General features: G+C 44.2%; 1 protein-coding gene across 1 annotated transcript in view; it reads left to right on the top strand.

The window, feature by feature from the left end:
* Window positions 1-102: 102 nt before the first annotated feature.
* The window catches only part of LMF2 (lipase maturation factor 2), a 32,003-nt gene continuing 20,634 nt past the window's right edge, over window positions 103-11,471 (top strand). The window contains exons 1-2 of the mRNA XM_089527346.1: window positions 103-240; window positions 5,856-6,109. Of these exons, the coding sequence (XP_089383472.1) occupies window positions 108-240; window positions 5,856-6,109 (387 nt within the window). The 5' untranslated portion in view covers window positions 103-107. The remainder of the gene's footprint in view (window positions 241-5,855; window positions 6,110-11,471) is intronic.

Here is an 11,471-nt window from a genome sequence, read left to right as displayed (position 1 = left end):
CCTCAGCCACTCAGCGCGCTCCTCGGGGCGTTCTAAGACCGCCTCCCGTCTTCCTCAGTCCGCTCAGCGGTGCGTTTTGGGAGCGCGGCTCAGTATCGTCGGTGGCGATGGGGGCTTCCGGCGGCTCTTCCTCCTCCTCCTCCGTGGCGGACCCTCCCCGCTTGGCCCGGCAGCTCTTCCTCGGCGGACTGGCCGCAGCCTACCTGGCCGCCTTCGCCTCGCTCTACCTCCAGGTCCCCGGTAAGAGGCGCAGGCCCGGCTGGAGGGGCCTACCTGGCGGGGCGGTGGTTGCCCTCCTTCCCCGGCGGAGAGGGCTTCCTCCGCAGCCAGAGGAGGAGGCACTCTGCACATGGTCAGAGCACCCCTCGCCTTTCCCCCTCTTCCGCTTGGACTGAGGCCTGGACTGGGCTGGCTTTTAAGGGGAACAAGTAGTAATAATAACAACAACAATAATAATAGCAAAAGGCAGTGCTTATTATTATTATTATTATTATTACCTCTATTCTGTAATTTTTATATTGCTCTTATTATTGTTATTAATGTTGTTGTTATTATTACATACTCGCTGCTTGGCCTTAAAATATGCTTAGAATTAATAACAATAACATATAAAATACACAATATATGTAACAATAAATAAATAAAAACATATAATAATAATAATAATAATATATTACAATACGCATTATGTTATATTATTATTATTACTACTATTAACTTTCTTTAAAAGGCTAGGCCTCAATATATGGCTTTTTAGAATAATAATAATAATAATGCAACATAATATAAATTATATTTTGTATTTGTATTTATTTATTATTACATGTCTTATATATATTTTATATGTTGTTATTGCTTTTTGGTATATGCTGAGGCCTGACCTGGAATGGCTTTTAAAAAGCAATAGTAATAACAATACAGTAACAATAACAGCAATGCAAGTATATACATATAGATTCTAATCTAGAGATAGTATTTCAGTATATATTTATAATTACATATCTGATGTATTTGTACAAAACTCATATTGCTAGCAGTGCTATAGTTACTGCTGTATTGTATGCCACCTTCCTCCCAGAAGGAACCCGAGGCGGCTCTCGGATTTAAAAGAAACACAAAAAGGGGCACAAAAATAGCCTCAAGACCCCTATTATTGTTATTAATACACAATTAATAATGACATGTCAGGAGTAAGAACTGACATTGCTTTGTGGGGAGGTTGGTGGAGGGGAAAGGAGGGGTCTGCTAAGAGAAGCCCCCCCAAAATAGGCTATAAATAATAACGATGATGATCATGATGATATTATTATTATTATTATTATTTCAGGAGGAAGAACTGATATTGCTTTATGGAGAAAAGGGGCTCTGGGAAGAGAGAGGATCACAGAAAGAGCCTTCAGACCCCTTTAATAATAGTAATAATAATAATAATAATAATAATAGCATTTTAGGAGGAAGAACTCGCTTTGCTTTGTGGGGAGCTTAGTGAAGGAAAAAGGGAGTGTCACAAAAAAAGCTTTGAGACCCATTATTATTATTATTATTATTATTATTGTTATTGTTCCAACTTTCTCCCAAGAGAAAGCGCCTTCCTGAATTGTGTGTGTGTGTGTGTGTTGTGTTGTTTCTGACATACGGCAACCCTAATGTGAACCTTTTGCGTTAGGATTTGGTAAGATTTGTTCCGAGGACAAAATCAATTCAAGTCAGAAATGGCTTGAAGGCACAACAACAACAACAACGAGTTAAAAAACCGTTATATAAATGTCCATGTTAAAACAACAATACTTTACAAGGGAATGTTTGGCCCCAAACCTCTTATTTCAGGCCTAGCGATGGCTCCCCAAAATGGGGCAGGGCTGGGGCTGGGTGGCCTCAAGGGGACCCCAAAGCAGCAAAGGGAGGGTTTGAGGTCTTTTCATTGCAGGCCGTCCATGTCGTTTATTATTCTAGGGGGTGGGATATAAAGACCATGTTGTGTCTTGTCCTTGTGTGCCTTCAAGCGATTTCTGACTTACAGCAACCCTAAAGCAGCCCTATCCTGGGGTTTTCTTGGCAAGGTTTGTTCAGAGGGGGTTTGCCTTTGCCATCCTCTGAGGCTGAGAGAGTGTGACTTATTGCCCAAGGGCACCCAGTGGGTTTCCATGGCAGAGCTGGGATTTGAACCCTGGTCTCCAAAGTCATAGTCCAACATGAAAAACGCTGTGCCACGCTGGCTCACAAAGATAATGTATATCCCACCCTCATTACACAGGGAAGGAAATAAAGATAATTTCTACCTCCTTGAACATAATTTCAACAATTTAGGGAAGGGATGGCCCCAAACCAGAGGACTTTTTCCTACTCTCTGCCCTGCAGGCTTTAAAATGCGCCCGGCCTGGAAGGATGATTTCCCATTCAACCCCCCAGGCATTGTTGGCACTGCTTAACATTTTGGAATGTGATCTTTTGGGCTTGTGCCCATTTCCACGGCTCAAAATAATTCCCAGAGCGGTCGAAACGCCTGGCCTCTCCTTCGCTGGCCTTTGGAGAGCTAGGCTGCCAGGGTCCAAGTTTCCAGAAGCCGAAATCTCTGCCTACCCCCAGCCTTGATCCAGGGGACTTTCTGGAGCATTTATATAAAATAACAACAACTAATAATAGTAATGCCGTGGGCCCTTGGTGTCTGCTGGGGTTTGGTATCCCCCCATGGATACCAGGATGTCCAATGGGGTAGAGAATAGGATCCAGAGCAATGGATGCAAGCTACAGGAAAGGCGATTCCGCCTCAACATTAGGAGGAACTTTCTGACACTAAGAGCTGTTTGACAGTGGAATACTCTTCCTTGGAGGGTGATGGAGTCCTCTCCTTTGGAGGTTTTTTAAACAGAGGCTGGATGGCCATCTGTCAGGGGTGCTTTGATTGAGAGTTCCTGCATGGCAGATTGGGGTTGGACTGGATGGCCTTTGGGTTCTCTTCCAACTCTAGGATCCCTGCTCTTCTCTTCAAGCCATGTGCAGGAGAGGAATGGAGCTCCCATGGTTAAGAAAATATCCCATGGAGCTGCATTCCCCTCGGCCTCCCCTTTCCACTCACAGGCCTCCCTCCATGTGGCACCAAAGGCGGTTCTGGCCACGTGTGCAATGCCAGGCTTTTGCAGAAGGCAGTTACACAGGCTCCTCTCCTTGCGTGGATGGGGGATTCCTGCCTGCCTGTGCCTTTCCTCCTTGCAGCCTCTGTGCCATCTCCACCCAAAAACTAGTCCTCCCTCCCCTTTCCCTGAATCCTGCCAGCCCTGGCATCTGGGAGTCCTGCCAGATGCTTCTGGCGGTTCCAAGTACGGCTTTTAATCCACTTAACCCCCAAGAGCTGAGCCGAAAAAGTTAGCCTGAGGCCTCTGGGCTGCCTCTTGGAGGTGAGAGGAGTCCCACCTTTCAGTAGCCAAAACTAGGATGTCTAAAGCTCAGCCCTGGGGCTGTGTGCATCCCTTCGGAGGGCATCTGTCTGGTGCTTGATCCTCTCCAAATTCCCTGTATTGCTCCTGCAACAAAATTTGCATTGCTTCCTCTGGGAAGCAATTCATTATATTAAAAGCATAATGAACATTAATGCACTTGAATGTTATATAACAGAAGTTGCACAAACAAAGACATAGCTGTGTAAGGCTACATCCACATTGCAGAAATAATCTAGTTTGGCTCCAGTTTAACTGCTCTGGTTCAATGCTGTGGAATTCTGGGAAATTGTAGTTTGTTGCATCACCAGGGCTCCTCGACAAAGAGGGCTAAATGTCCCAGAATACTACAGTCTGAGGGTTCGATGTACGCAAACTTAGTTTCATGCACAAAATTATTTTTTAATGTACTTTCAATCTATGTGTACAGTATATGAAACATAATTGAATTTTGTATTTAGACCTGGGTCCCATTCCAAGCAGGGAGGCCAGACATCCTCCTTTTCCAGGACATGTCCTACATTTCACCCTTCTGTCCAGGCAGAATTCCAGGATGTCCTCTGTTTTGACTAAGAAGCATGGATTTACATTTATAAGTGTGTTTTTGGCTTTTAATGAATAAAGTCCTATGTTTTTCTCGAACGCCCTACATTTTGCAGTGCCTTGTCCTCCTTAGTGGTTATGGCATTTGGTCACCATGATTCCAAGATACCTTGTGGTGTATGTATATGCAGATATAGCTGTTTGAAAATTTATAAAATCAAAAGCTAAAATCTAAAGCGCTTTAGGTCCAAGCATTTCTGAGAAGGGAAACTCAACTTGTACCAACGTCTATCTTTTGCTCAGTTAATCTCATAAGTGGTGCAAGCTCCCTTTGCGTTGTGCAAACATTACACTTTAAAAAGTTCACCTTTTGAATAGCTTCCAAGAATGGCAGTGGAATCTTAACACTAAAAAGAATAAGGCCTACCTTTTAAAACCAGAAATGGACCTCTAACCATTTCAGCTTGGTTTGAATGGATGCACATTTTCTGTGCATCCATTCAGCCGTTGGAGAGTCCCAAGGTAGGGGAAAAATAGTTCCTGGACCTGAGAAAGATGTCTAGTCCTGGTCCTAAGCACTCTTGTATGCCACCTTTCCACCCACCTTTCCCCAGGTTAATTCCTGCACCGATCAGCCTGGTAAATGGACTGGGACATGGATGATTTGCTACCTTTGGGCCTGGAGAGAGGTGAATGTGAGAGCCTCCAGCCTGTCACTTGGTCTGCAAGCATAAAATAAAATAGAATAAATAGTAGTATCACAGGTGGGTGAAGGGGCCAGCATGATGTAGTGGTCTGAGCATTGGTTTAGGACAGTGGTGGCGAACCTTTTACAGACCAAGTGCCCAAATTGCAACCCAAAACCCACTTATTTATCACAAAGTGCCACATTCTTCTGGCTTTCTAGTAACAAACTCTGGCAAATTCTGTGCTGGGGTGACAGAGCGTGTGCCTACAGAGAGGGCTCTAAGTGCCACCTCTGGCATGTGTGCCATAGGTTCACCACCACTGGTCTATGACACTGACAGTCCAAAGTTTGAATCCCAGCTCACCCATGGAAACCCATAGAGTAACCTTGGCCAGGTCTCACACTCTCAGCCCCAGAGGAAGGCAAAAGCAAATCCCCTCTCCTCCAGCACCACATATCAAATGAGTTTATTTTGTTTCCATTGGCTTCCTGATGCTTTCACAACCATACATAGAAATTGGAAATATGGCATGGATAATCCTACAGCTGCATCCGTGCTGCAGAAATAATCTGGTTTGACACCACTTTAACCTCAAAACTGTGGAATTCTGGCAATTGTAGTTTGTTGTGGCACCAGAGTGACTCAAAGGCATGCACCCCTGCCCCTGAAATTTTCAGTCCTCAAATTTCTAGCATTGTAGTAAGTGAAAACTTCACTTGAACATTTATTCTGAGTCTACACTGCAGAATTAATGCAGTTTGACGCTGATTTAATTGCCCTAGCTCAATGCTATGAAATTCTGGATTTTATAGTTTTGTAAGATATTCTGATTTCCCTGTCAGAGAGCTCTGATGCCACAACAAATAACAGTTCCCAGATTTCCATACCATTGAACCATGGCCATTAAAGTGGTGCTAAACTGAATTATTTCTGCAGTTCGGATGCAGCCCTAAATGTGGAAAAACCACCCCGGGACAGATGAACGATCCATGTACACATGTAAATAGGTTGTACCTGTGTGAGTAGCACCTGTGAACATCCCTCCATTGAATGTTACATGTTGGGAGAGTCTGCCTATGTACATACTTTGTGTGGAGATGTACCTGGACTGTACAAAAAGGGTGACTCTCACCTTGGCAATGGAAGATGGTCTCTCCTCCCTTAGCTCCTTCTCTTTTCTCTTTTCTAGGCCTGTATGGGAAAGATGGGATCCTTCCGGCCCGGAAGATGCTCCGCTTCACCGGCAAGGGCTTCTGGGAGCAGCTGCGGGATTCGCCCACTCTGCTGTGGCTTGGGCCTCATGTGGGCCTGGACACGGAGCAAGGCATGGAGCTTCTCTGTCTCCTGGGGACCTTGCTTTCCTTCGGGGCCCTGATCCTGGAGCCCCTGCGTGACAGCCTGGTCTTCCTGCTGCTCTGGGCCCTCTACTTCTCCCTGTACCAGGTACGAAGAATGTCCCCAAATGCAAAAGAGATTAACAGTCCCCCACCTAGAGGGACTGGGTGCCTGGGGTTGCTGTTGTTGTGTCAGTGCCTTTATTGAAAACCAATGAATGTAGATAAATTGACTACAATGATAGGCATGCATACCAGAGAGGTGAGCAAAAGACCACATCTGCCCAATTTTCACTTGCAATTCCCTTGAAATATCAACAAAGGAAATAAATAATAACAATAAGAAGAAATAATCAGTGGTTTGATTGTAGGACTAGGACTCTGGAGATTGGGATTTGATTCCCTGCTTGGCCATGGAAAACTAAGTGACCTTGGGTGAGTCACACCCTCTCAGCCCCAGAAAACACTGTGATAGGGTCGCCTTAAGTCAGAAACAACTTGAAGGCACTCAACAACAACAAATTTAATTTCTTATCCATCTCTCCCCAAGGCTTGATGCAGGGTACAACACATAAAACCATTTAAACACATAAGTAAACACACACAAACATAGGACAAATTAACATCATCTAACATGAAATTGAAAACATACCCATACTTTAAAATTGACTGGATGGGCCTGCTGGAAAAGATAGGTCTTCAGTACTGTTTTAAATTCAGACAGCATGTTTAGCTGTTGAATTTCTCCTAGCAGGTCATCCCACAGTCTTGGGGCGGCCGATGAAATGTCCTCTCGGTGACAGTTGCCAGTCTAGTTCTGACTGGTTGGAGTAAATGTCCCCCAGAGGACCTGATTTTATAGGACAGATGATAAGAAAGGAGGTGATCCCCTTTGGTAAAATGGACCTAAACTCTGTAGTTATGGGAAAATAGTGCTTGCTTGTATCCAGTGCAGGCAGAGATACCTGCAGATTAAAAAGAAATTCAAATCTATGCATGTGATTCATGCCACCAAGAAATAGAACAGGGAGGCAATTGAACAGTGTGATGCGACAGCAAAAAAAGCCAATGCAGTTCTAGGCTGCATCAACAGAAGTCTAGTGTCAAGATCAAAGGAAGTCATAGTGCCATTCTATTCTTCTTTGATCAGGCCTCACCTGGAATAGTCCTGTGTCCAATTCTGGGCACCACAATTCAAAAAGGATGTCGAGAAACTGGAGCATTTCCAGAACAGGGCAACAAAAATGGTGAAAGGTCTGGGAACCATAAAGCCCTATGAGGAGCGATTTAGGGATCTGTGTATGTTTAGCCTGGAGAAGAAAAGTTTAAAACACTATAGCCAGAATGCTGACTGGGGCCAGTTACAAGGAGTGTATAACTCCCTTGTTAAACTAGCTCTACTAGCTACCCGTTCATTTCTGGGCTCAATTCAAAGTGATCTATAAACCTGCACAGCTTGGGTCCAGACTATCTGAGAGACCATATCTTCCCATATGAACTTGCAAAAGCCTAAGATCTGCAGGAGAAGGCTTTCTCTCGTTCCTTCCACCATCATGAGGACACGAGAGAGAGCCTTCTTGGTGGCTGCTCCCATCCTCTGGAACTATGCCCTTCCTTGGAGGCTAGGCTGGCCCCCTCCCTGCTGGCTTTTCGCCACCAAGTAAAAACATTTTTATGCCAGCAGGGTTTCTGTACATAATGCATAGCAGAGTGGTTTTATGGAGCAGGTGGGTTTTAGTCTGTTTTAAGGTTTTATCTGTGAACCGCCTTGGGTCCCTCCAGGGAGACAGGTGGGATATAAATGAAATAAATAAATAGGTTAAGAGGTGATATAAGGGGAGAGGAGGAGACAAGCTTGTTCCATCTTCCACCTGGCGACCCTTCAGATGCCGATTTAATTGTTAATTTCTTGGAGCGGAAGGCAACTTGATGGTTGGGATGGAGGGGCTGCAATGATGGCTTGCCACCGGCTTTGGAGCACTGTTCTTTCCCAGCCCAAACTAGAGATCTTTTGTGGTGGTCCATCCACAGTGACCAGATGTCATCACTGTTAAGGAGGACAAGGCACCAGAAGATGTTGGACATTCCAGCATAATAGCTAAAAACACCCATGTAAATATGCTTCTTGGTCATGCTTAAAATAGAGGACATTTGGAATTTCTCCTGGATAAGAAGCCTGAAATGTAGGACATTTGGAGGGCTTGCCTGGTCACCCTGCTGCTATCCAAGTTGTCAGCCCTGCCTGACCTGAGGTAGTTTCCCGAATCCGGTGAGATCAGGTATGTTCTGGTGGTATTATGCACAAATCCTATTAAGCCTTTGGAGGCGCTAATTGTTTTGAATTCTGTAAACAAAGTGCCTGCATTGGGCCTCATCTGCCCTTAAAGTCTGCCAGGGTTCAAAAGAAATATTATCGTCAGTTTAAAAAAAAGAAATTCTTTGCCCCCCAAATGCCTTCTATTTAGTTATTTTATTTATTGGACTTATATCCTACTCGCTCCACAAACTGGGATCCAAAGTGGCTCTAAGTGTAAAGGTATATTGGCTGTCTTTTGGGCTATTGGGGGGGGGGGCACATTTTAGGCCCAGAAAGTTCCTCTTTTAAAACTGGAAATAAATCCGAAAAGACTTCCAATCAGTTCCTGTTTTTAAAAAGGGCCTCTCCTGGACCGAAAATGAAACACAAAGGACTAAAAACATGGCAAAAATACCTTCCACTGCTCCTGAATTAGCCACTTTGAGTCCCTATTTTGGGAGAAAAGCAGGATACAAATTAATATAATAAATAAGTAGATGAATAAAAGCCATGGGGGGGGGGGGGGGCAGAATATTTAGGGATTTGCAGTGAGGGGTCTCCCAGGAGGCTGATTTCCCCCCATTGCCCTCCCCAGCGTACATGGTTTTAACTATTTTGGTGTGTTTTGAATAGTTTCCAATCTGTCATAAATTTCACAGCAAACAAACAGCAATACAAACAGCATTGCAACATTACAAACAACAAATCTACCATCATCACACTGACATAATAAACTCATATATTAGGACATGTCACCTTACCTTGCTTTACATTACAAGTAAAAAAGACTTCCTGAATCTCTTCCCTCCGCCTATAGCTTCATTTATCTTTACCACTTCTGTCTTTCCGTCTTAATTTTTTCTCCTTACTCTTCCTTGTTATCTTGCAAACCTCTGTCTCCTGTCCTTAGTAAACTTCTGCGGAATGATTTCCTTCTTCTGTGAATTTTACTAGTTTTACCTTAAGTAGCTTTATCATGTCTGACCATTCTTTCTTATATTTATCTATTGATTTATTTCTGATCAAGTTCCTTAACCTGTCAATTTCTAAATAGTCGAGCATTTTCCATATCCGTTCTATAGTTCCTGTGTTTAATGTGTTTTAAATTGTTCCACCGTTTAATGTGTTTTTGGACTGTGAAAGGTCTCCTGCTATTTTTAACATGATGAAACTGATTTTGTCGTCTCCCGTCCTGACGTCTGTGTGTATGGGGCAGGCTGTAAACATCTTAATAAATAAGTCAGGGGGAAGATGACAGAGCAGCACTGGCTTTGATACAGAAGCAGGTGTGGGGATGGATCTGGATTTGGGCTCCGTTCGGATTAAGAATTGGGACGGGTGGCACCAGCATCCTCACCCTGAGTAGCAGCCTTGTTTTTTGTAAACTAATGCAGAACCTCTGTGCCAAAACCTGAGATTTGTGCATGGCTTTGTTGTTTAAAGGTAAGCAGGAAAAATCAGAATACAAAAGCAGTTTTTGCCCTTGCTTTTAAAATGTCTGAAGTGACATTTTTAGCCTCTCTTTGTCTGTGCCTTTAATTCTCTCTCTTGCCTTTTAAGGCCGCCTGGGAGCAAAGGGATTGCTCAGCCCTGCCTTACAGAATTCTCTTTTGGCCAAACAAAACTCCAGCCAAGCTCTGGAGTTGCCACTCCTCTCAGCCTTTCACAATAGTTTCCCCTCCGGTCACATTTTCCAGCTTTCTTTTGCCTGATATTACTTCTCTTTTTTTATCTAAACAGGGTCCAGTTAATGAGAGAACCTCTCAGCTGTAGGCATTTAACTTGTTCTTTTAGTGGTATTTGTAAGCAACCCTGAGATCATTTTGGTCCAGCTTGAGTCTCCCTGGGACTGGAAGTGTTTGGGATTTTTTGGGTGCTGGAATTCCTGCATTTGCAAATGCATACATAATGAGATATCGTGAAGATGGAACCCAAGTCTAGAAAGATTCAAATCATGTCCCTTGCCTTACATTTTCAAAGTGCTGGGAGAGGTGATGCAGAGAGATTACAAGTGACTGATATATTATAGATTGATATACTGACTGATATAGCAAGTTTGCAAGGCCTGAGTAGGGATGTTGGTGACTGGGGCTCTAGGAGAGCTCTCATTCAGAGGGTTGCCATGTGTTGAAGGCCACCTGATGGCAAATCACACCTAAAGCACACATTTAGGGGCTTATGGACGCCTGGTTTGCATACCCTAAAGACACCAGATGCCATCAGGTCTTGGAAGATAATCAGAGTCAGCCCTGATTAGGACTTGGATGAGAGACCACCAGTGAATACCTGGTGCTGTGGGCTCGGTTTCAGAGGAAGGAATTGGCAAAACCACTTCAGAAGATTCCTTGCCTAAGACAACCCAGTGAAAAATTCATAGGGTCACCATACGTCAACAGGAAAATTGATGGGACGGACATACAGACACCTAAGTTGCTAAATACCCTAAAGCAGCGGTTCTCAACCGTTCACAGTGTTTGCCTAAGACCATTGGAAAACCACCCCTCTTTCCGTCTCCAGCCATAATTTTATGGTTGGGGGTCACCACAACATGAGGAACTGTATTAAAAAGTTGCTGCATTAGGAAAGTTGAGAATCACTGCCCTAAAGGGACCAGATCCTGTCTAATTGGAGAAGCTGAGCAGGCTCAGTCCGGGTTAGGATTTGGATGGGAGTCTGCTAATGGATGCCAAGTGCTGTTGGCAATATTTCAGAGGAAGGAACTGGGAAAACATTCCTTGCCTAAGGAAATCCCATGAAAGTCATAGGGTCATGAGTCAACAGGAGACTTGAAGGCACACACATGCACATATCATCTTGGAAGCTTAGCAGGATCAACCTTGGTGAGTCCTTGGATGGGGGACTGCCAATGAATACTAGGTGCTGCAGGCTCCTTGATTATTCCTTTCCTTAAAAAAACCCTGTGAAATTCAAGGTGATCACCATAAGTCAACAGGTGACTTGAAGGCCTATACATAAACACATGGAAGCCTGTCCCTGTTATATTGTGTTATATATAAATTTCATTTAGGTTATTGATTTCTGTGCTGAAATTGCACAGCCTTCCCAATGTGGTTGGACTGCAGGCCCTGCCAGCCCCGTTGCCATCATAGGATGAGGAGGGATGGGGCTTGCAGTCCACCAACATCTGGATGATTCCCAAACGGGGGGGGGGGGG

Source organism: Sceloporus occidentalis, unplaced genomic scaffold, assembly GCF_023333645.1.
Source record: "Sceloporus occidentalis isolate IW3139 unplaced genomic scaffold, rSceOcc1.0.p SCAF_5, whole genome shotgun sequence".
In the NCBI taxonomy this organism is placed as follows: domain Eukaryota; kingdom Metazoa; phylum Chordata; class Lepidosauria; order Squamata; family Phrynosomatidae; genus Sceloporus; species Sceloporus occidentalis.
Note: the sequence above shows the minus strand (reverse complement) of the source record. Positions and strands in the feature narration are given on the sequence as shown.